Source organism: Dromaius novaehollandiae, chromosome W, assembly GCF_036370855.1.
Source record: "Dromaius novaehollandiae isolate bDroNov1 chromosome W, bDroNov1.hap1, whole genome shotgun sequence".
Classification (NCBI taxonomy): Eukaryota; Metazoa; Chordata; class Aves; order Casuariiformes; family Dromaiidae; genus Dromaius; species Dromaius novaehollandiae.
In genome coordinates, this window is record NC_088130.1 from 47,659,832 (window position 1) to 47,686,096 (window position 26,265).

General features: G+C 34.5%; 1 protein-coding gene across 2 annotated transcripts in view; it reads right to left on the bottom strand.

The window, feature by feature from the left end:
• The window catches only part of CWC27 (CWC27 spliceosome associated cyclophilin), a 112,021-nt gene that overhangs the window by 16,900 nt on the left and 68,856 nt on the right, over positions 1 to 26,265 (bottom strand). Inside the window, exons 11-13 of one of the 2 annotated variants that reach the window (XM_064500500.1) lie at positions 21,170 to 21,267; positions 4,543 to 4,652; positions 1,310 to 1,413 (exon numbers count right to left, since the gene is read on the bottom strand). In XM_064500500.1, the coding sequence (XP_064356570.1) occupies positions 1,310 to 1,413; positions 4,543 to 4,652; positions 21,170 to 21,267 (312 nt within the window). The remainder of the gene's footprint in view (positions 1 to 1,309; positions 1,414 to 4,542; positions 4,653 to 21,169; positions 21,268 to 26,265) is intronic. The other variant, XM_064500501.1, reaches the window with a different exon arrangement.

A 26,265-nucleotide genomic window follows, 5' to 3' on the forward strand; every position in this document is an offset into this window, starting at 1 on the left:
TAGACAATCTGCACCCCCTACAAATATTAAATGGCTTCTCATCTGAGAAAAAAAAATACATCTTACATGGTTATCTTACAGTTTTCACTTAATCAACATTGAGTTATACCACTTATATTCTATTTAAAAAGACTGTCTAACGTATTTTAGAATATTTTTGTGTTTTTCATCACTGTAATTCAGGTTTGGGTGTTTTTTTAAGTTCTAGTTACTAGTTTGCTAATTTGGGGATTTGGGGACAGGTAGAATATACTGGAAACCTGGGGGCAAGTTTCCCTCTCACAAGAAGGGAGTCTTTAGGAAGACAATAAGAGTAATTTTCGCTTACTTAAGTTATCTGAGATATAGAAGTATCTGTTGTCTTAAAACACTTGCCAAGAGCTTTGTTGAAGTTTCTGTTTTAGCAGTAGGTTTGTTGTAGATCTATTGGTTTAAAGATATAGCTAAAAAAAAAAAGTTGTATGCAGAGACAGCATATTTTATTAGACCAACTATATTGCTTGTCTTATTAAAAATGACATGTCCTTACGAAACATCTTTGCCTTGTTTTTCTAATAATTTTATGCACATATTTTTATTATTATCTAACAGCTCCCAGTCAAGGACTTCAAGATCACACTCCAAATCACGTTGATTTTTCCCCTCCCCTACAAAAGATGGGTTCTTCTGATGGAGCATTAACATCCAAAAACATGGTATAGGCTGCTTCATTGACTGGGAGTTGTTGAGGCTGTAATTTTTGTAGTGCTTTGTTAATTCCAGGGCATCATCATTTCTTGAAGAGTCACTTCCTATTTAATGTGAGTCTATCGTTATTTCAACCATCACTCTTAAAATAATTCCCACTCCCAATATGGAGTTTTAGTATGACTTAGGACTACTCACAGCAACACATCTTCAACTCTCTCTCCTTATTTTCCAGAATGCTAATAGTATATTTTAGCTGACTCCTGCTTCATCAATTTTTTCACATTTGGTGATTTTGCTACTCCTTAAGTTCAAGACTATGTTAGTGCAGTAGGATTTCAGAATTGCACAGTGATATGTAAACAGAAGTAGAAGAATAATTTTCAAGGCAGGGGATGCTGTTAACTCCTCTTACAGCTTATTCTCTGCTGGAGGTGTAACTAAATGTGCCGCAAACAAGTGAAATGGTAGTAAATAGATTTAAAAAAGCAAAAAAAAAAAAAAAAAAAAAAAAAGATTGACTAAACTGAAAGATGACCCTGGTTTGCAAAACAAATGAAAACTTACTTGTCCTCAAACTGACGAACCGTAACAAACAAAAATCAAAATCCAAAAAACTTACCATCCTTCATCATTTTCTCCTTCAGGTTCAGAAACCTCATTTTCAGGAGTTTCTTCAATTGCCTGGCTTAACTTTGATTTAAATCGGTCTAAGAGTGCTAATGTCTGAAATTAAATACGTGGTTTTAGTGAAGGTATTTTTTTTAAACAACAATAGCTGTACACAACACCTTTAAACTAGTATTACTTTGAGAAATAGTAAAAGGAGATGGAAGAGAAATCAGTTCAATTTCAGAGAAATGGTTTTGCTAAAGAGATGGACAGACAAATATATATATACACTGGTTGAAGAAGATTTAAATTAATCACATACATGATCAGGTACAGCATGTCAACTGTGGGCATAGGAACCTTCAGCTCAGGTACAGTGACTAAAAACTGGGACTGACTTTTTAAACTGTACTGGCTAGATATGCAAAAGCATATTTGTCTACACATTCTCCTAAATATTCCTGGTTCCTGGTTCTTCCTGGAACATTTAGCTGCAGAACAAAATTATTAATTCTCCAGCAAAAAAACCACTCTTTAGAGAGCTTGTATTGTTAGTATATTAACAAATCTTATGTATACTCATTTTAATGGAATACGAGAAATTTTCAGCACAGTAGAAACAATTATTGTGCCCATGAGTGCCTGTATAGCCATCTACTGAGATCAAAATGCATATTTAAGGAACAATTACTTGTTGCTATACTTACAGAATAAAATACCTGATAAAACAGCGCTGACCACTGTCAACAAATTTTACTGTTTTGACCTGTCATTTTCTTCTAGTAAAGCAATCCATTGCATAAATTAGATGATTCAAGCTTGGAAGACCTAGGTTGATTGATATTTATATACTTCACATTGCTGATCTTTTAAATTCCATATTGACATTAAAAAAAATCCAAAGCCGTTGTCTTGAATACAATGAACCACTTAAACTAATTCTACAGATACAGGTTCTTATGCTGCACACACCAAGCTCATAGCAATGTGTATCTGGTATTTTATTCTGTGAATGACATTGCCTAGTCTTCCAGCTAGAGCAAAGCTCACTGCATCTCAGGTGCCACCTGAGGATCATGAAGTATGGCTTGTTTCTCCTGATCACCTGAGAGGAAATTTAGATTACGTGGGAATTATATGCCTACATCTTGTGATGGGAGAGGGGTCACAGGGCTCTTCCAAAAAAGGGTAGACTGTAAGAATAATTTGCACAGCCCACAGCTTTTTTTTTTTTTTTTTTTTTTTTTTTGCCAATATTTGAGATGTTCCTGGAAAGGAAAGTGTCAGAGAATAGGTGCTTGTCTGAATTTATGTGGCAGACTACATTTGATCTGCAGGCGATAGGCTGGCCACCTATATTGTAAAACACCTCTATATAGCTGTTCAGTTTTGTTTGGTCAAGTTTTTCAAATTTAAAAGAATAAAAATCAAACAAGAATAGAAAACAGAAATAGGAAATACCAGAAGTATTCACTGGAGTCAAATTTCCTTCTGGAAGCAATCTTAACTTTAGGAGTTTCCTGGCTTTTGAATTCTTTCAAAAACATATTTTAGCATTGCCAATAGTGGGTTTTGGAGGTTTTTTTGCATTTATTCTTTTTATTTCCTGTTTAATCTTCTGCTTAAGATGGGGGAGAGGAAAATTTCAAGAATATTTTGAGCCTGCTAATTCTACAAATTCTACAGCTTTCCATACTATTGCAAACAAACCCCTTACTTCCAACATCTGAGATGGCCATCTTTGCCTAAGCCATCAGATGAGAACAAACTAACCTCTTTCACATAAAATTCTGACCAACCAAAGCCACAATCCATGTGTCTTGTCTATTTTTGTCTGGTGCCACACTCCTGTATATAGACCTGACTATAGAAATAACTTTGGAATATCTTAGTAGGTGTTTGTACAGTGGGTGATCAGATGCCATCACGAAGATCACATTTCTTTATAAATTCATGCTCGTAATATTATAAGGTTAGGACTTCCAGTGTCTGAAAGTCCAAGGAGACACGTACCTCTCCTCCCCTCTTGTACAGAGGGTGGAAAATAGTATTGTGTTGTAGAACCTGGTAGGAGAGATGTAAGGCTAAAAGAGGCCCTTCGCAAGCGAAATGGAATTCAAAGAACTAGATTAATTATTGCTGAATAATTCCTAGCTGGGCTACATAAATAAAACTATCATCTACTAAAAATATACTCCTGTCATCTCGTCCTGTTTTCCTCTGATATCCAGGACAGGGCTAATGTAAATTCACTGCAAGTAGTTTTAAGTCCCCGATCCAATTTGCCAACAGAGGCTTAGTATCCTTTGATTCAAAATTAATGGGTTTTTGAATTTACAAAGTTTCCAAAAACTTCTTAGTTTAGAGCTAAATCAGCTTGCTACATGTATAAAGGTTTGACAACCCCTGCTGTGAAGTTATTAAGCCTCAAGTTTCCAAACTCTTTCAGCTTCAGCAGTTGAATGTGAACATCTTCACTGCTGAACTGACATGCTCTTATAAACATATGCATCAGATTTTAGATTAATGCTATTTTCCACTTCCCAGGCAGTTCATACACTTAATCGGTCCAAACTTGGCTATTTTAGAAAAAACAAATGTTTATATCAAACTTACCATTGCTTATATTTGCACACTAAAGTCTACACCCATCCAAACTGACTTTGTGATATAAATTTAATTAAATTTTATAAGTCTTTCTAAAGTATATTTAGAAGCTTTTTTTGTTGATTTCATAACACCTAAAGATAGGGATGAATTTAATTTCTTTAAAATATAAGTTGAAATGTAAAATACACAGCTTTTTCAGAAAGCATGCAAACTTCTGTCCCAATGTTATCTTATGGAAAGCTGCAGAGCCAAGGAAAGCACTGTATAGAAATGCAAACTCCTGGTAAATGTAATCAAGAATAGCTCTGCATGGGCAGCTTTTCCTTTTCAGTTTTAATGACTAAACTGATGGCACTTTCATGTATAAAAATTGATAGGTTTTGGTCAGGAAACTTAGAGCATAGAAAGGTCACTTACTTGTGTACCTGAGTAATTCAAACAGGGGATCAAAGAACATATAACATCCCTCCCCCCTTTTTATATAAGAAATTATAACAAGATTCTTTGTTTTATATAAAATGAAACATAGGAAACATATGAGATTTTTAAACTTTTATACAATTGAAGAAATAATAAAACTTTTCAGAACTCTCTCTTGGTCTTTTTTTCCTCCTTAGTTTGTCAAACTCTTACCTGATCTTCACGAGAGACCCCTTTCTTTGGCTGCTGCTTCCGCTTGTCTTCGTATTTTCTCTTCTCCTGAAGGTATTCTTCAACAATACTGTTTGGAGCAGGTTCCTCCTCTGAATAAGGAAACACACTTTGTTAAACAAATTAAATTGGGTTTTATGATATAATATCATTTTGAAGATTGTGTGTGACTTCTGAAATACCAGGCAAAACACTTCCTTAAAATCTTTCAGATGTATTAGGTTCACAAGTAGAAAGATTTGCTACTTTCAAAAAAAAAAAGAAAAAGAAGAGCGAGAAAGAAAACACATGTTATTGGGCAGTCAGCAAGTCCAAAAATTTGTGTGTCAATTTTATTTTACTAGAGAGCCAGTGAAAGCAGGGTAACAGAAATAAAAACTCTGATATTAAGATCCAAATTGAGAACTACTGATATTTTTTTAAGAAATTTACCTTAATTTCTGATCACCTTTCTTGAACAGCCAAATTAGTTTGCCCCTATGAAATGACATTTATTACAGTTGATTTTAAAGAAACGTTTCTTTTACCCTATGTTGCCTCTGAAAACTATTACATCACTATAGCATGGGAAAGGTGCTATTGATAAAAGTTTACTTTCATAGAAAAGCATCTTTGTTCCCATCTGCTTTGTACATACACAAAGATTACTCAGTGCAGTATCTTGAAAAGGAGATTTCATGAAGTAGAAAATTCCTGCTGTGTGAATATAGAGTTCTACGAAAATATCTTCTGGATTCTACTGAGAAAGGGCTCCTTGCTGGTGCCCATGATAATTGATTCTTTTTTCTTTTATTCCATTTCATGTGGTGAATACACATCCATTTGCAATAGCAAAATTTGTCTTATTATAGCTGTATCTCCTATAACAGGATAATTCCCACACAGATGAAGTGGCAGATGTCATCTATCTTGACTTCAGGTGTCTGACACATTCACACGTGACGTTCTCATAAGCAAGCTACAGAAGCATGTTCTTGATTAAAACTACTGTAGAGTGAGCGCATAAGTGGTTGGGAAAACATACTAAGAGAGCAGTTAATAAAGGTTCACAGTCAAAGTAGAAAGAAAAAAAACAAGTGGGGATCCCCAGGAGTCTGTCTCAGGTCCAATATTATTGGTGTTTTCAAGAATCACTTGGAAAATACAATATAATGTACCTCTATTAACTTTGAAGGCAATATCAAAGCAAGAGAAACAAAAGGATACAAACAGACTGGGGAATAAAACTAGAACTCAAAAGATCTTCATGAATTAGAGCAGTGGTTTGAAATTAAATTGGTGCAGATGGTTGAGTAAGGATGAGCACAGAGTGCTATACTTTGGAGCAATAAAGTAGAAAACAAGCTGGGGAATGTCAGTCTAAACACAAACACTATGGGAGAGGATCTAAGGAGGAATAATGAAATATTATCAACTAAGTCATAAAGCCAGTGCCATACTGAGATATTGCCTTATTGAGGCCTCAGAGCTGGTACAGCCTCCAGTATTGAGCACTGTACGTAGAGGAAAGTGTAATCTTTTGTTTCCTTTTGAAAATCTGTGTATTAATGTCATGTGGTCTATGTTTTCCAGAATTGCATGCTTCATTTTACAGCACTTTATATTCAAGTGATATAAAATCAAGCATGCTACAGAAGTGACATAAATCATCACTAGTGAATTAATAAGGCACCATTAATAATTGAAATCATAAGGATTTGGGTAAGAAAGTGGATGGTGCATGCTTTTGTACAAAGCTTTTTTTTTTTTTTTTTTTTTTTAAAGACAGTTGAAGAATTTATTATATAGGGAAACCTTTTGTTGGAACTGCCACAGTGGGAAGGAAAACATTAATACCTGCATCACAGAATTCTGTGAAATTTGCTTTGAGACCTTATCTGGAATTAACTACTACTATGACATTCAAATTATGTCAACATTCAACTGCACGGTGTGATTTAAAATCACGCTAGATACTTTATGAATGCTCTGTGAATTAAAGGGTGTATTTAAAACGATCAGTTTCTTTATTTGGAGTCATTGTGGCTGATGATCACAAAAGTAACTCATTAAAATACTTCAAAAGTCATTTTGCTATTATGTTCATGAAATTATCTTTCCTTTAAACGGACAAAGTTTTAGTGTTTTAAAGTTTCTCCCCAATATAAAATGTCCAGATTATACTGGACATTTATTTGTCTCCATCTTTAACTTAGAAAAGACAGTGGAAAGAACAAAGTAGTTATATTTAGCTATGAAATAATACTATAATTAAAATTGAGATATGTATCTCCCTAGCTGAGATATATGATGGGCTTGGATATTCCCTAAAACTAATACAGAAATTAATTCCTAATGTTAATTCTGAATAACAAGATTAAAAAACCAGTGATATTAATTTAGATTACAAGTGAGACAGGATGAGGAAGGAGAAAAGAGTTTCCTAGGTCATATATGAAATAAAGGGTGATACCAGAGCTGTCTTATCAGACAGGGATAAATGGCATCATCAGCACCTCCTTCGCTTTACACTGACCAACACCCTTGCAATCAAAGGGATTTGGTAGGGGGATGTGTGGAAAGGTAAACACATGTCATCCTGACCTCTAAACAAGGAACTGGCATGAGAGCCAAAACTTTGTTTTTGATGGCATCTGAGGTGAATAAGTCTAACGTAGGGCATTCACGATCCTGGAAGATAGCCTTGAGAATATCAGAACAGATCTCCCATTTATGACTTAGCTGAGAGGCCAACCATCTACAGAGGTATGCAGAGTGCATAACAAGCAAACTACTACCAGATGATTCAAGTTTCTGGTAGTTTGTTGCTGCTTGGCAGAGTAGTAATGACTTCAGACCATCTGACTTGTTGAGGAGGAACATCATGCTGGCAATGTCCATCATGATGACCCTGAAAGGGCAGAGCAGAGTACTCTTCAGGCATTTCACAACACCTCTGGGTTCTGGAACACTGATTTATAGTTTCTTCTCCTGTGGTGACAGGTAATCCTGAGCTCCTAGGCCACCCATGTGAACTCCTATTCCAGGAGCAAACTGTCCATCACAGCTGTCACATATGGAAGGAGGACAACAGAAACAATACTCTCCCATGGTTACCGAGCAGATCCTTCCACCAAATTATGGGTCACACAACTATCAAAGCAGTTGCCTCCTGCCAAATGAAAGGAAGTGATCTAAGGAATAAATAATCCAAAAACAGGCCATAAGCTTTGGATGGACAGGCTAGCATGAACTGTCAGCTACAGCCAAGAAGTTAGGAGGGTATGTGACAGAGCTGTAATTACATCCTCAAATCTACACAGAGCAAAGTGGTGAAGAAGTAAGATCTATCAAAGACTGAAGACAGCTGGCAGTCTCAAAGGCAAAACAAGGGGGCTTTTAAAAACAAGGGGGCTTTTAAAAGCCAACTCTGGTTCAAGTGATCTACTACTTTTTGATTGCGGTCCCAAATCATGACTTTTTTCCTCCCACTCAAGCTGCAGTATCTGCCAGAAATAACGGGTGGGGAAATTAAAGGGAAAATATAAGAATTTCAAACTCTTGCACAACTGGCAGTTTCTGTATCTTTCTGTTTTTCTGAGGAAAGAGTATTTCTTCCCGAGCATCTTAGCAGAGCCCATGATTTCACCCATGATCAGCTGATGCATTTCCAAGAATGTATACCAAGTTTTTGGAAAGTTTACTCTCAGTTTTCTGGGGAACTGTCTTTGCTTTCTAGCAAATATGATTGTCCTTACAGGCAACAAGAGCTGATCCTTCTGAATGCTTGGAAATGGCACCTTGGTGGCAAAATAGCATCTGGAAGACTTCTATACCTCAGGAGCAGTATAGAGATGGGCACACTTGCCAAGATACAAGGACTGAAGAATGGGGGCTGTTCCTTTCATGCAGACTGTGTAACTAGTCCAAATAATAGGTGGCAAGTCCTTTGATGTGATTGACAGATTTTAGCACTCAAAACCTTTGTGCTACAGAACTAAGAACACTTATGAACATGCCTTACTCCTCCAAGGGAGGCCTCTGCCAGAAGAGAAAGAACTGGAGGAAAAAAGAAAACCCAACAACTGTTTCCATCCCCTGGCTCTTTGTTGAGGGAGGCTGTTCCTTACATAGGGTTATACAAGACTGACCCTAATGAGTGGTAAAGAGTGGCAGAAAGCCAGACAAACAAGTAAGATGGAACATTCAATCTGCTCTGGCAGATCCATGATTAAAAGTGTTATGTAAAGTACTATTAACATGCTATGGAATTAAATGACAAACACACTTTGTATTCAAAGATCTTGTTTTCTACCTGTCACCAAAACTCCACATTTTTGTTGCAATCTCAATCACTTTTTCATTTAGTATCAACTTTTTTTTTTTTTTTTTTTTTTTTTTTTAACTATAAACTATTTACTATTCCATCTTGTCAATCAGGAAAGGACTCTGTAGTAACAAAATATATCTGTACTAGCCAATGGCTACTCTCATTTATCTTCAAGTTTCCTTTTCACAGAATATCCACTACTATGATAAATTAATAATTTAAATAAATTTGAAAATTGATCAACACCTTCCTTTCCCATTTTCTTCTTCTTGAATGGTATTAAATACATTTCACATATCGGTTTAGTATACTTGAAAAATATTTACAGATATTTACAAGACTGTTATTCCTGATAACAAACAGAAGAATAAACCCTCCTTTCTGCCTGAGAAACAACTCTCCAGATATCCATTCCAAAAGATGAAAAACTAAGTATTTACGGAGGAAGTTGGTGCAACAGATTTCAGGATGTACAGCCTGCTGAACTATAAATTTAAATCAAACCCTTTATCAGTTTTTTTTAGATGACAGCTTACAGCTATACAGAGAAAAATTTACCCTGGAATCAGAAATTTTATCTCAGTTTTTTTAACGCTTTCTATAAAGTTTATAGACATGGCATGTCAGAATAAGAGGAAATAAATCTGTAGTATTTATATAATTTTATAAATAAAATATCTTATTAATTAGGATATATATGTTACATGTACATATTTAAAGAATAACTGGGAACACATTTTAATAGAATATTCACAATACCACACAGAGCTGTCCCTCCTGCCCTGTTTTCCAGTTGGCATACTGGATATAACAGAGACTAAACAGAGGATTAAGAGCAATAGCAAGATAAGGAAAGAAAAAAAAATCTTCTAGAATGGCCAGAAAAATATAAAAGCATATACACAGAAATTCAGGAATGATTAAACAGCTGCATGAATAAAATAAAATTTGCCATAAAATCTCATGCATCATAATACAGGATGAATTGAAAAGAATAATGAAGTACAGTATAAAACTACAAATCGTAAAGGCTCAGCTCCCTCTTCCCCTCAATTTCCTCAGCCTTTTCTACCAATAAAATAAAAAAAGCATTCTTAATTCAAGACCAAACCCTTGTGAAGACAAACACCATAGTTTTTGCATAAACAAGCATATCCAATCAAACTTGTTGACAGATGGAAACAACATAGTGCCTTGTTTCACTAATGTTTAGCCTTTAGAGAAATAATTTGAGCTACAAAACCACCAGCTTTCCTATGGAAAACAATTTTTCAGATATTTACCTGAAGGGAGGCTTTGAAAAGGATCTCAACTACCTTATGATAAGGAGTATAACTGTAACATTTTAATGACAAAAACAATCTGTGTGTTCTTGAAAACTTATGCAAATGCAAGTCTCAGTCTGCCCATAAACATTTGAAGTCTGTGATCCAAACAATACACATATGCTGAAATTAAAGAAGATGTGATCCTCAGTCATACATCTTCTTTGACTAAGTTTTTAGTCCAGTCTAGTCCAGCTCAAATATAATTCTCATACAAATAGATTAAATTCCCATAAGTAGGGCACCTGTGTATTTTTATCACACTCAGTTTTCACTTACTGCTAACACAAATAATTTGAATTTCAGTTCAAGCTTTCTCTTAAGATCATCGTTCCTTGGGTCTCTCCTGCCAGGGTTTTCCTAGTCCTGCACTTTACTCTGTCTGCCTTTTTATAAATCAAATGAAAGATAATCAGATCCACCTGAGTTAACTTCAGAGTGAGTCAACCAAAACAGTTAGGTACTTGTATGCATCATATTTCTGTACCATTCATTAAAATGACTTAAAGACATGCTTGTATTTCTCCACGAGGTCTTACAACCTATTACTCCACATTAAAAGCAAGGAATACAACAGGAGGGATTTTCAAGAGCCTCTAAGTCAATCAGTTTCTAACACATTTCAAAACTTTTGAAAACTCCACATAATAAAGTAATTTCAAAACCACAAGTATATAAATATATATATATATAAAAATAACTCATTCAGCTTTATTAAGTAGCAAATACTTTGATGAAATTATTTTGTGTCTACATGAACAAACCCAGACAACTAACATGCAAAATAAAACACCTGGAATAGACAACCATGTAAAGGAAGAACACTTTAACAATGCAAACACAGTTTGGGTGGCTACTACTTCATATTTGCCAGTCAGCACCTCCCATCCTCTCCAAATTTTTTGCAAATAAGTTCAAAAAAGAACTACAGCACTGTATGGACTTGATCTTCACATCAAGGTTAGTTAACTCACGTTCAGCTTGTTGATCCAGCAAAAGTGTAAGATTACACATGTATTAAAATCTTTAAACTCCAAAACACCTGAATCTCTAAGGATTTATTGAGATGAAACAAAATGAGAAAGTGGCATTGCACAGATGCACGGCATGGAAATAAGAATGATATGCCTTTTTTAAGTACTGCAGGATGCTGAAGATGCTAATTTAAATCAGTTACAGGGATCTTGCACACTTTTGCCCTAGAGGCATCTCCTCATGAATTGTAAGTAGCCTCAGGCAAGGAAAGATTTCTTTCCTTCGTTTGAACAAGTTTCTTTTTATATTATCTCCTCAGGGAAGGTGAGAAAAAACAACCTTTCCTATTGAAAATACATTTAATCCTACTTATAACAGAATTTCTAAGTATGTTGCTACTTACCTCAGCTAGTCTGAGTTACTGCCAAGAGATCCTTCATCTCACTGTGACAAAAACTTTAATATTTGAGTAATTTATTTTCTTTCAGATAGATTCTGCTATTCTGCTTTCCTGAAATATTCCTTTAAGGGGTAACAGATGCCAGGCGTGACAGTGTAATCTAACCTAAAACATTGTGCTTGAGACATGGTTTCCAGTGATAGTCTGGAACTAAGGAGGAGATTCAGAAGTCTTTAAACCAGAAAAGAAGAGGTTGATTTAAAAAAAAATACAGAAGGGTTTGTTTTCCTCACACTTAAATTGGGAACAGTTCAACTGAAGTCAGTGTTTAACTACAAAATTACAGAAGTATAGCAAAGATGCAAGAACTTGATCTAAGGGTATTGAACTGGATGGCAGTCTTTTGACAGTTTGGAATCAGACCCTAAATAGGAAGTGGAGCAGATAATAAAACTTTATTTATGATAAAGGAGTTTTAAGCTTAATTCCTAAAACACCTGATAAATTTAATAGTGTAATTAACACAGCAAAAGTTGCATCAGTCCCCCTGTATTTTGAATACTGCAACTCAATTTTACCTCCATTTTATGAAAAACACAAAAGATTAGTTCTAGGCCTGCTGACTGTGACAGATAAGAAAAATACGATCATTGTTCAGGCTGATGTTTACATTGGCCTTAATGGTAGGACTTAATTGCTAGCATTACAGGTGGGGCTAAGCACATACACAGAGAGTGGCAATGATAAGGTAACAGTATTTTTGAGCCAAATGTATTACAGTATGCAAAGAAGGTTCCACACTATTAATTTTCTTATTTTATCATTTTGTTATTTGTATCAATTTTGACAAACCTTGGAGTAATGCCTGTCCTCATAATAAAGGAGGTAGAATCTGTATAAAATCCAGAGATTTCTTCTTTTTTAGGAAGAAAAAATGAAGTTATGCATAAAACATGTGCTGGAATAACAACCAGTTTAATTTGCTCAAAGTATTACCAGAAACCCACTAACCTTCAGAAGGCAGGAAAGAATATGTATTGGGACAGAGAAAAACAGAGTTCTGCTTTATGTTTTTTCTTCAGTGATGTACAACTAGAATGCAGATTTTTAGATGAATAGACCAAACCATCTTTCACCACAAAACATTCCTGATACGCTGAACTTCACAAAAGTAATTCTATAACTCTCGTGATGCACTCTGCATATATAATCATGAGTTCATGCATAAGCGAGGTGAGAAAACAAGGAGAGTGCACAAAGAAATCTGTACAAGACCATCCCTGTTTATTTGTTACAGCAGACTTTGTATACATTTTAAAGAAGGCAGATCAAGTAACTTTTGTCAGTATCTCTATTGCAATCTTTAGTAACGAAAATGACACATTTGATATGACAAAAGGTCATATCAGACAGACAATCAGACAGAAATATCAAGAAATGTAAAGGTAAAGGTGATAGTGATACTCAGTTAATACTGCATTATTCTGGAATTATAGATACATGCAGTATTGATTTTAAAAATGTTAATAAGATTCAGATCTTAGAAAGAAAGAACAATTTTTTTGAAAAAAGGATTTAGGAAACAAAATCCATATGAATTACAAAAAAATTCTGATATGCCTTAATATTTTGAGAATTCAAATAGAATTCCTGTCAGAAGTGACAGATGCAGAACACAGTGTGTATATCCATAATTAAGACCTGAGATAGATAACACACTTCTTCCAGAATAAAGGAAGACTTTTTTCCAGCATTTTTAAGTACTACCAATGAAAAACAAAAACATTCATTTACTGTAAAGTGCCATAAAAGTGATAAATATACCAGATATGATATGAATTAATATATTTATTTGAAAGAACTTATAACATACTTTCCAGTACATTTATGTTTAGCATAGTCTAATATTACTTTGGTTTTCTTCACACCTTTAACTATTATTCAGTTATTGCTATCATAGCCCTGGCCTGCATTAGACCCTGAAGAGCCAGAGTGTTGCCTTGAAGAGCTTACAAGCAAGAATCTGGACATATTTACTATCCATGAATAACCTAATACATTTGTTTACAGTATCAGCGTCCAAGGTTGGATTGATTACTGGATTTTAAAGTTTGCTATAGTGAAAAAAACAAGAGTTTTCCTAAAATAAACTTACTAGTTCATTTAGTCAACTCAAACAATATAATCTTAGAAGTAATTCCTATAGCCTCAAAACACTGTTTGAAAGAGCAGAGCCTACTGACCTGTGCAACTATGTAGGTTTAGTATGCGACAATGGAAATCTCCAGTGAATCTTTTCTGAACTTTGACAGCTTTTAGGCTGTCCCAGAAGTCCCAGTCTAATATGTGATTAATTTTCTAGTGTCAGTTGATTTTGAACACATGCTTAGGATTACCACACTAAAACCAAAGCTAGCTTACTACTAGGCTTTTGTCCTCTTTTGCAAAGAGAAAGATAGAGAAAAGCATTCTTTTTACCAGCCACAGAGAGAAAGAGACTGACTAGGGATGCTGGGTATTATTTTATGAGAGATTAATTGAGGAAAAAATAAAAACAGAAATAGTGGAATAAAACAGAAGACTTTGCAAGGATGACAGATTCAAGATACACACTTTGATAAAAGTACAACTATATATATTGCAAAATCTTCATCCTCATACATATTTCTGCTGTGTAGTACCCAAACCATCAAAATCTGGATTTTGGAATTTGCATGATTCCTCAAGGGTACACAATTCCCTTAAAATCTCTGACTTCAAGAAAGCATCTTTCTATGTAAGACAGGACCTAAACACATCTTTAAGTCCCACTAAATTTAATAATAAAATAAATCTTAAGTTATTAATCAATATATCAATTAATTAATATAACAATCTTAAATAGGGATCCTTGATACATTTTGAAGGTTTTCTAAACACTTCAATCATTTGATTCCCTTAAATTTAAATTTATTTATTAAAAATAAAGTAGAAAATACTTCACGCCTCAGTAGGATTCTTACATTTTGTTGTTAGTTTCTATGCTAGTTGTTAGGTTTCACGGCTCAGATAGTATTTTGTGGCTTTTCTGTTTTCTCATGTGTGGTAATTAAATTTCATCATCCAAAGATTACCAGACTGTTTAAAAATTGCTCTAACAAGAAAAATTAAAATAAATCTTTAAAACTATTTAAAACTAACATATAGTTAAAAACTGGCCAGATGGTATTTGTCTAAAGTAAATTTCATTGAAAGAGATTCACAGGTTTACACTATGAAACTCTGAAAAATGTATCTTTTTCAAATATTTGATTAAGCACTTCAAAATGCTGATGTAATTCAGCACTTAAATTATAATGTTTGATGTAATTTCTGGCATCACAACAGCAAATGTCACATAAAAGAAAAACATCTTATTTAAAGTAAGGTCATGACAGCAGTCTGGCACAGTCAACAATCTTATCCACAAATTGGAAGGCTGGTTATAATCAAACTTGGAAGGAGCGAATTCGTTTTTTCTCTCCCTCCTCTTTAAACAATGTAAACACTTAAATTTTCACCCCCAATCCTCTTTAATGCTCTGAATTTGGGAAAAAACTTAAGTAGGCAAATGTTTAACATGAACAATTTCAAACAGTGATATTAAATGTGATACCAATATTAATAAAGATCTGCCAGTAGATGTAAAATAGATGTCTTGCCACCACCCATCAATTAGCCGGTAGCCTCAATGCAGAATTAGCCCCAATTCTGCAAAAGTTCAGCATGACCTAAGCCTTATTCTCACACTGCTCTATTGTCTTTAGTGAATTTTTACCCTTATTGTTGCAAGTTTTGGCTGAAATGAAGTGTTTATTAATCAAGCACAGGGTCATATTAATGCAGTTACATGGCCTCTGAACTAGCATTTTTTCTAACCCAGCCAACTCAGAGCATAAGCAGACACTGCGCAAGTGTCTGCACCATCTGCGTGGACATACCCGATAAAGCAGGTCACAACTCACTCTCCATCCCACACTCCCCCAAGAGGATAGCGAGAGAACAATGGAAAAATCTCCTGCTACACACAGTTATTTCCTGATACTAGTCTGTTTTATCTATATACAATTTTTCATATCTAAACTAATGTGGACTAGGTAAATTGTTATATATTCTGCAAGCTATCCTGCATGTTGGCAATCCTACTGCATCAATGAAAATTCAGGCCAATAAACTAAAAATGATGTGAACTAAGTGAGATGTAATAAATGCTTTGAACTTTTGGGCAATCAAAATTACTTGCTCAGGTGCAACACTTGGTTTTATTAGTTAGATTTTATTATATTATACTCAAAGTGTCTCTAAATTCTTTTCTGTTATTCAATTATAAATATGTGTGACAATAAAGGTATACTTTTTCATTCCTTATGTTTAGCATCTTTAAATACTTAAGATGCTAGCTCCCATCCCACGTCCTACCTAAATTACACACATTGAACTTTTAAATAACTCCTAACAAATAAGTTTGCCTAGTCTTTTATTTTTGTTTTTTATCTATTTCCACAATCCATTCAATTGTTCAGTATCTTTTTTTTTTTTTGCAGTTTGATACTTCGTCAAAATTTATATATCAATTTATTTCCAGTGACATTCTCACATCTTTTGCTCCCTCCACGTACCATTCTCTTTTTATAGTTTACTTCCCCCCCTCTAGAATTTCCTTTATTAGAATCTAGCATTTAGTGTGACATTTACTTTTGTTCCTTGATGATTAATGAATTCATAGTTTTCTAATACTTTTTTTTGCCAGTAGTCATAAGATCCAATATGAATACTCAGACCTGTTTTCATTCTGTAACATACCAACCATAAAATACAATGTAGTGAGATGACTCTACAGAGACCAAAGCCAAGTTTAAGATACTACACCATGCTAATATGACAAAAAGTTACAAACATTTACATGCTTCCACTAGTGCTTCCACAATTAATAACATTAAGCAAGTTTAGAGGTCCTTGCTAAATCAAATCATGCTTCTTAAATTACCATTCCAACATTGCTGTAAGACAGGAGTATTTAAGGTTAGCAGTCATAAGCTACTTCTTAATTGTTCAAACATATATCCTAAATTTTAATCTGCATCTTCTTCAAAGCTGATTATTCAGAACTGAAATGTTCTATAAGATTATAGAGAAAAATATGAATATTTGGCTAGAATGAAAAGGGGAAATTCAGAAAACTACTTTTAGCTCCATTTGAACCATGATGAAAACAAAAGCTATGCTCTAATTGCAGCCAGGCTCCAACATTCTTAAAATTCAGGCAATTAGATCTGGACTTCTTTTAAATTTTATTTTGTGCCTTTGGGCCACTTCTAGTTATAAGGCTGAAATTCACAAAAGACAGAAAAGCCTTAGCTACTTCAACATTAGCCAGTGATACTGTGGAATAGGAATAAAACAGTTCTGCCAAGGCCCTGACATCCTCACTACGTATTTTGGGAGTATTCTGTTTTGGACTACCAGCAGGAGACCGTTAGTGTGCTCCTCGAACATATCTTCCAGTGTAGCTTCATCCCAAAGAGCACATCTGATCTGTGGTAAAATACTAATGTAGACGTACCTTTTAGTTAATATTCCTATTGCAATTTTAACTCTCTCCTACTAATCTTAAGCTCTGCAAGATCTTTGGTCCTTTACAAGAAACTGCCTCATCATGCAACTGTACTTTTTCTTTCCATACAAGTTAGAAGCTTTGTACAATTCAAAAGACAACAAGTTGATAGACTTGTGACTGACATCTGAAAAATATCTGAAATACAGTGGGTAGAATACAAAAGTCAAAACTGATAATTTAAAACTCTGTACTAATGAACTTTATATAAATCACAAAACTAATCAGAAAGATGGCACTATGGGAAAAGAAATCTAACAAGTGTCAATTGATACTGCTATCAGTTGCCATGCTATTGACATCAGCTGAAGTCTTGACAAAAGCAGCCAACAGGAAGACTGTACATAGTTTCATCACCTAATTATTTTAGTATTCAAAATAATTTAAGCATGTTACTTACTCATTAAATGTTAATGTTTGATAATTCTAGGTAGATTCTGGTTTAGCTGATATTTTGATTAAATTTAATTTATTTTTAAATTTTTAAAAAAGGCTTTCCTTTTCCTTGAAAAATCTAAAATGTATTTCTAGAATCTTAGTTTTTCCTGTATGTCACAAATGTGGACACAGCATCCCAAGGCAGAGAATACGCTACCATTATTCCTGTCGCAGTAAAGGCAGAAAAATTACTTACTAAAGTAATACCTTACTGACTAATTTCAGCAGACCTACAAAGCCATTATTTTAATTGCTTGATTTAAAGACTCATAGTGATAGAAAATATAATACTTTTCCAGTAATTTTTCCATCTAGTTACTATCATTGTTAAAATTATGCTCAGTTTCTCTGCCCCCATCAAGACCTCTCTAGAAGTCACAACTTACCTTTCTTTTGATTTACTAAATAGGTTGTGCTTCACAGAAACTTGACAAATAGAACACCTAAGCCCATCTCTGCCATAAGGCAGGATCAACTGTTTCTAAACCAGTCCTAAGTAGTATTGGTCTAATCTGCTATTAAAAATTCCACTCATGCTCTAGATCATCTATTCCAATACTTAATTATACTTATCTTCAGGAAGTTTTCCCTAACATCTAAGCTAAATCTCTGTAGCTGCAATTGAAGCCTATTATCTCCTGACCTCTCCATGGGGATTACACAGAATAATTCCTCTCCATGGTAGCCTTTAACATTCTCAAAGATTGTTAATATGCCCCTTTACAAAGTCATCTCCTCTCTAAACTAAACAGTCCCAGTTCTTTCAAACTTCAAATGTTATGCTTTCTAGATCATCAGTCATCTTTGCTGCTCTCCAGTATGCTCTCTTAAGGTGCCTCATCTTTCTTTCAAGTGCAATGGCCAAAACTGGGCAAAGTATTCAGGCAGAAGCCCTGCTCAGGTTGAACAATAAGTCTGCCTTGCTTACAATGTGCCTTTTTTATACATTTCATTTTAACCTTTTCAAAAGCATGGCACTGTCAACTTGCAGTCAGCTAGTTATTTACTGTATTTCCTAGATTTTAAGCTGAATAAGTGGTACCTACCATCTTGTGTTTGTGCAACTGATAATTTCTAAGCAGAAGTTACACAAGACAGGATAAGCCAATTTGCTACAATAGAAAGAGCTCTTTTCACCCTTGAATCTTCCCCTTTTCCATGTCACGTATTCTGTTTACTTTGACCTGGCTTTTCACCTCTGTGAACTGATTCAATCCACTAACCCGGTACAAAACTATTCCGGCAAAGAAAAAAATGAACAGTTTTTTTTCCATGTTAATAAACTGAATCAGATCAACAAATGCTCCAGTGTGGACTAGGGCTAGCGCAAGGGAAGGCAGTGAGCCAACCAGCTCTTCACTTGGACAACTGCTTGTGGAACTCCACCCTTAGCATGCAAGTTTGCATTTTTCTTTCTTCTTTCATCTTCCCTTTCCCTGCCCCATATATTTTCTGCAGTCTGCAAATTTAATAAAGGTATTCCATCCTGTTTCCCATATCATTAACAACAGACTCCTGTGAACCCCACTTTGCAGTTTGATTATGAACATCTGATAACTACTCTCTTGGAGCATTTTGTAACCGTTTTGTTAGTGTCAATATCTCTGGGACTCTTTTATCCAACTTGCTAATATGCTTCAGCGAATTTCATCAAGTTCAAATGATTTTAACACACCTAACTTATCTAAATAGTCTCTAGTTTGTTTGCTCTGTACCTGACTGCTTGCTTCTATGTCACCGATTGTATGTAACTATATGATCCAAGCTGACCACTATACTAAAGACTGAGGTAAAAGAGGCATTCAAGCTTGTTTCCTCTTTGTTTAGCATGTGAACAACTCTTTTCTTGCTCATTCTTCTCTTGTTATTGTACTTAACAATGATTTCCAGTCATAATTTTGCCCTTCAACATTTGCATCTCATTTATCATCTTTTTAATTTTGTCTTAAGTTTTAGCATGTGCTTATTTTCAGATTTTTTAATTAAGTACTCCAAGAACTTGTTGAATAGGCTCTTTCCTCTTTCCTATATGTTTTTCTCCACAGGTACTAGAATAGACCACATCCTGAGCTCTAACAACACTCAAAAAAGCAACAGTAGGGTTACTTTGACCATTAGATGTTACCTACAGATTTTCAGCAGGTTTATCTCCTGTTACTCATTTCCCAGAAGGTGAAATGTCAGGTGAAAACCTGACATATAGCACTCAGTTTCCTCCTTTTTTCTTTTTTCCCTACTTCCTGGCCTTGAATAAAAGGTATTTTTCATAACAATACCATAGTATTAACTATGAGTATCGTCCAAGTATGACTTTAACCAGTCACTGTGCTGGTAGATTTCCTCTAATTATGCTGCAATATCTCCTCTGAAGTAACTGGCACCATAACAGAGATAATGTTTAAGTAATGGTACTACAGTTGCCATGTATTACTATACATGTATCATTTATATATTCATATATGTACATAACATCTTCTCTCTTTCATTTCTATGCTTCTACTTGCAGTTGTTTTTTTAATATGTCCAACAACTGTATTTATTGTCTTACCAATGAGAGCTTGCATTCATTTAGTGACTGAGCATGATTCCTAGAACCTTTTTAGAGCCACTACTTTGTGAAACATGGCTCTAGTTTTCATACACAAGACCCAGATGTGGCAATTTTAATCCGTCAAACTGGTCGCTGTTGAAGCTCACCCATTATTCAAGGGAATCCACGTTATTTTCTAAAAATGATGTTATACTTTCTACCACTCTTTAAACTGTGTGTCAACTACAATTTTTTCTGGCAATAAATTTGTATTTTCTTCCAGGTTTCTTATATTGTTGAAAACAGGACCAAGGATCCACTCCAGAAATGAGTCCAGCAAATCTGGAGTGCCTGAAAATTTGCCTATTTTTTCAGTTCAGCTAGCACAAGGTGTTACATCTTCCTACACCAAAATATGTACCTTACATACCATTACAGACATAGCAACTTGGGCATTTTTAGTAAGAAATGAAATGTAAAATTTGTCTGACTAAAAAGGGGGCATCTACAGATCTCATTTTCCTAAGGTTTATGGAGAACATGTGAAACTGACTTTTTGAATTTGAGTCATTGACTCCATTGGAATCATTCAGAGGAACTGTAAAAGTCTTAAGTCAGTAACTTCGTGTGTGCGTTTAAGTATCTTTCCAAGTCAGAATGTCAAGAAGGTTTTCCAAGTCAGAGCACGTATGTCCCAACCAAAAAATAAACCATAACAGTATTTCAAATCTAGCAACTTGCCCAACTGCACATACATAACTAAAGAATGTTTGAAAGAACAAATGCTATCTGTATAGCTTATTTATATAATAGGATCCTTTCATTACTATCAGTCTACAATTTTAAGGAAAATAACTTTTTCTTTCAAAAAAAAAATCTACTTTTCAACAATATAGTGATCACATTCATCCACATATTTTTCTGTTAAAAATACCAAACAACTTTAAAACTGGAATGTTAAGTGGAAATCTACACATCACCTGCTATAATATACTCTTACCTTCCTTTTCTTTAGATTTTACAGCTCTTTCTTCTTTTCTCTGCTTTGCTTCCAGCAGTTCACGTTTCAGCTGTCGCACTTCTTTCCGTAGCTCCTCACTGCAAAGAGAACAATATTTACACGAATTTAATCTTCTGGGAATGTAAAGCCACTCAGGAGAAACAGAATCAAAGTTAATGGGCAGTACATCTCTGCTATAAACAAAGGGAATGTACTGACTCACTGATGCTAGGAACTTGGCTTAAAAATCAATTAGAACCTAGAGAAAGTTCATCTTTTCATTAGCAAAGAAAGCAAAAGAACATAACAAATGACTTATTTTAAGAGCCCATTAGAAATATGTCAAGGACACGAATAATAAAACAAAGAACCCCATTTGTATTTTTAATTTAACATTGTATTATCGTAATATTTAACTACGAAAATCACACAAAAGAACATTTGAAACAGAGATGTTGCCAAATAAATATTACATGTATTATAAAATTTAGCTTACTAAAGTAATAAATCTTAGGATCTTGGATTTCTTAGATGGACAGCAAATGCAGTTGCTGAGTGACAAATTATTACATATGAAAATCAATTTAATTTTTACAAAAAATGATCAGCTAATAACATTAGAGAGAAGAAACCAAAAGGTTGCAAGTCAATGTGCCAATATCAAATGAAACATCTATCTTACTTTGTTGTATTGTTATATCAAATAAAATGCTGTTTTATTAGGGGAGGAGCTATTTCTTTGCTCTTCCAATGGTAATGAAATTCTGTAGATGTTAAATAGCTGAATGTCTAAAGTTGTTTAGAGAGATGAAGTATGGTGAATCTATCTGCTTTTCTGGTAAATTATTTGAGTGCAGGACTGATAATCACCTCTGCACTGTTATCTCAGGCACTACTCACACTTCTCTTTGGCAAACCACTTAGATTACATTTCTTAAGTTCTTCTGAAAGGAAGAGACGTTCTTCCATCTTATATCACTTTATCTACTTCTTCTGAACTTGCGGCAGTATTTCCAAAGCCCTTTTGAACGTGGACCTCAGAATCAGGCACTGAGTTCCAAAATTCCAGTAGTGCTTTACTGAGGGTACACTTGGTATCTTAGTTTTAATTCACCAAGGAATACAAAGTCATCACTGTATTGAGTGCTTACATTATATTTCACAATGACTCTAGATCCATCTCTCAGCCACTTCTTTCCAAGCTGTCACACTACGGTTGTTATACTATCCTGCAGCTACAATCCACATTTCTGATTTCCAGTTGTATGACCTAGCATTTAGCTGTATTGTAAGTTTTTTTGTTGCATCAAGGCCACTTAACTATTCAGTTCAAATTATTTGCAACAACAGTCTGTCTCAGATACCCTATTATCTTCTTACAATATAAAGCTTTTCAGGCTTGACTGTTTTTTTAATAAAAAGAAGAATGCCAATGGCTTCTAAATTAATGTTTGATACAAATCTACCTGCACTATAAACACTGTACCAACTCAGTTATTTTTATAAATCAAAAAACCTTCAACTCCAAAGCCTTTAAAGCCCATGTCATCCCCTCCCTTCAACAGTCATCTACTACCTATGAAACTACACTGTCTGGCATTAGTTATGACACTAGTCTCTCTCTCTTTTTTTTTTTTTTTTTTTTTGCGTTGATGAGCATCCTGAATTAAGCATTCTGTTATTCCTGGTTAGGACTGAAGCTAGGCTAACTCTTTTACATCTCTCTAAATCATGCCTTTTGCCATGTTTAAATACTGAAATTACACTGGCAGTTGTACAATTCTTTATACTTTTTTCAGTTTTCCAAGGCTTATTAAAAATTAATATGAGTAGAAAGCATTTCATTTTACTGAATTTTTGGATTTAAGTTAAGTAGGCCTCTTAACTGGAAATGTTTAATTTTAAAAGATGCTGTCCAACTTCCTCCTTTTTAATGGATGTGAACTTTTTATCCCACTCACAGTATATATGTTCCACATTTCAAATACAGAACATAAATATCTATCGAATAATTTTTCATTTTCTATATAATGATTTTACCATCTTATTACCTTAGATGACTCAATATATAACATAGGATTCCACCCGTCCTTTTAAGTCTCAACTGTTTAAGAAATGCCTCCATGCTCGCTTTAAGCCCCATGGTCATTTCATCAATATTTCATTGATTCTTCTGGCCTTCCTTGTTGGTTTCTGTATTTCAGTTTCACACATTCTTTACCATATCCTTTTCCTTTTTCACTGATTTCTTATTTCTTTTAAAGGGGGATGTTTCCTTCCCAGGGTGACTTTATTTCACATCCAAAATGGGTATTCTTGCACAATTCTTATATTTCGATAATACGTTTTGTCTTTTAATTTTCCAACTCAGCTATGCAAGTTAAATGAAATCCAGTCATGAACACTGTATGACTGCTAATTTCTAGGCTAGCAACAGAGTAGATCAACGTACCTCAAACAATTTAGCTCGCACCTGATGGTCGAGAATTACCCTTTCTCACTTCAACGGAGTACAACACAGCAGAAGTACCTCTGTGATTCATTTGCAGTTTTACGTATTTCATGGTGCAGCAAGTCTCCAACACTCAGAAGTATTGGCCTGGAAAATCTTTTGAGGTTCCACTATTTTCTATGATCCCAAGGTTAAAGAACTCTTTTCATTGATTGTTTCAATACATAACTTGCAAGAGTTTCTTCATTCCAAGACTTAGACTGTTTCAGATATTCATACCACATAGTCGTATAAAGTAAAAATGCTCTAGAAACCTAGAGTCATCCATACGGCTGGATAGCCTCCACACTGAGGCTGCTGGAGATTGCTTGATGAACTGTAACCCTCCTAATGAATTTGAATGAAAGTGGATGTTTGTGGATCAAGATCCCATCCCTATGAAATGCAATGGGAAGCAGTAGCTTGAACACAAGACTGGAGGCTAATAACTTAACTCTAATCTTGGTTCTGTCTCTAAGGACCTATGCACAAGTGGGCAAGCACAAGCTTGTTTATCACCTGTGCCCTCAGCTGATGAGCTGTGAAGAAGCATAGATCCAAAAACTCACGACTGCGCTGATACGGTGTGGAGTTTCAGCACCTTAGATCTCTTATTGATTTAAGGTAATTTAATTTTTTTGTTGTTGTTTGGCTTGCCTGAGTTTGAGTAAAGCCCACTTGTACTGCTTGTTTCTCATGAGAGATCTTCCATCTCTCAGCATTTACGTATACCAGTATTAAAGCTTCATGTATCAATATACTTTTATCTTAACAGTGGGGTTTTAAACAGTTATCATTATAAGGTGATGTATCCCATGCTTTAGCTTTCTTTTTTTTTTTTTTTTTTGTATTTTAAATCAGGAATTAATAATTAATAAGGAATAGCGTCAATTTGAAATTTAGTCAAATACTGTAAGTTTAAACAAATAAATTTGCTTCTAAAGTAAAAAAACACTGAAGGCGTCTTGCTGCAAGTAGTAAGGTATCTTCTGAATTTACAGAGCCTAACTGCCTAATTCAGAAAGGAGGAGCTCTATATCAGACTTCATTTTGGCGGAATAAAGAGACCTGATGACAGAACTAAACATTAATTGTCACTCAGTGTGCAAGTGATCGTATGATTATACTTGCTGTGCACAAACACAAAACTCCCCCCCCCAAATACTTGTCTATGTTTGTGTACTCATGTGCCCATGTATATAAACACAGTAACTAGCTGTATTTATCTAAGCATATAAATCTATAGCTAATATATATGATACACAGACACAAATAAGACCTAGCAAGGCACAGTATCTTATTAAAACGTGGTTTAGGAAAACGGTAGTTGCGTATACTCAGAACTGTAATTTAGACATCCCCACATCCTGCGATCATGAAGCCCAGCAGATACCAAAATTCATTTGATGCCTATATTTTTACCACAAAATGCTTCAGAATTCTGAACGTAGCTTTCCACACACACTTAAATATATCCCAACTCGAGTCTAAATTCCATCACAATTCAGAGGAGACACCACTCCCCCTGTAAACACCGCTTAAATCCCCAGAAGGGCCCAAACTCCATGAAGTGAGTCTAATACACACGTATTTACTGAACCTGGTACAAACAATATTAACTGTGGCCACATTCTTTCAAAACTCAGTTCCTCAGAGGGTATACAGATAGCTTAATACTCAGACAATTCACTCAGATAAAATGTACATTTATAATGGAGAAACTATTTAGAAACTGAACAACTGACAGAAGACTCTGGTATATTCTCCATCACTGGACTTGGTGTTTTTCTAAAAGGTATGCTCTAGTTGAAATGCGAATTAATTCAGGGAAGTGCTGTTGTCTGTAATAATGAGGATTAAATTAAATAATTATTTTTGATCTTATAGCATCTTATTTTCCTTCCCTTTTTACATGATTATAATTACATTATTGTTATTTTTTTAAAAGGCCATTTCCTTTCATTTTGCTTTTATTGTTTTTTCATTCAGCAGCAGCAGAGGAAAATGACTAACTGAACATCCTTAAGAAATGGTAAAATTATTTAGTAAGTGTTGTCAAAGTAAAGAAACAAGAACAAGAAAAGAGGAAATGCTCTTGTTAATTTTATGAAGTCATTTTATAATGTTACAAATAATAAAAGCATGTCAAGATTGTCAGATCAAGTTTAGTTTTTACATGAACAGCATCCTTTGACACCTTTTCTCAAATAGTTTAAATTTTCCCTTACACTGTTCTCCAGTGTATACTATTCTAGAAATTATATACATATGTATATATGATAAATTAATAGTGAAGTACTTCAACACTGTTCATGTGAATTCATAGTGGAACGGATGCTAATTTAGCTAGTTAAACCAAATTAAAAACAAACAAACAAACAAACAGAAAAAACAAACCGTAATACAACATCATCCCTTCATAAAGTAAGCTATCTGAGTGGAAGACCACTGGCATTCAGTCTCCTCCTAATACTGGCAATCACATTCCTTTTTCTAAATTTATTAATTCCATTTGCACATTCCATATTCCACATTTTGCATTCTTTTTCTTAAGTTTAGTAATGATAATTTTCAAAGCCTATTATATCATTTGTACCCATGATTT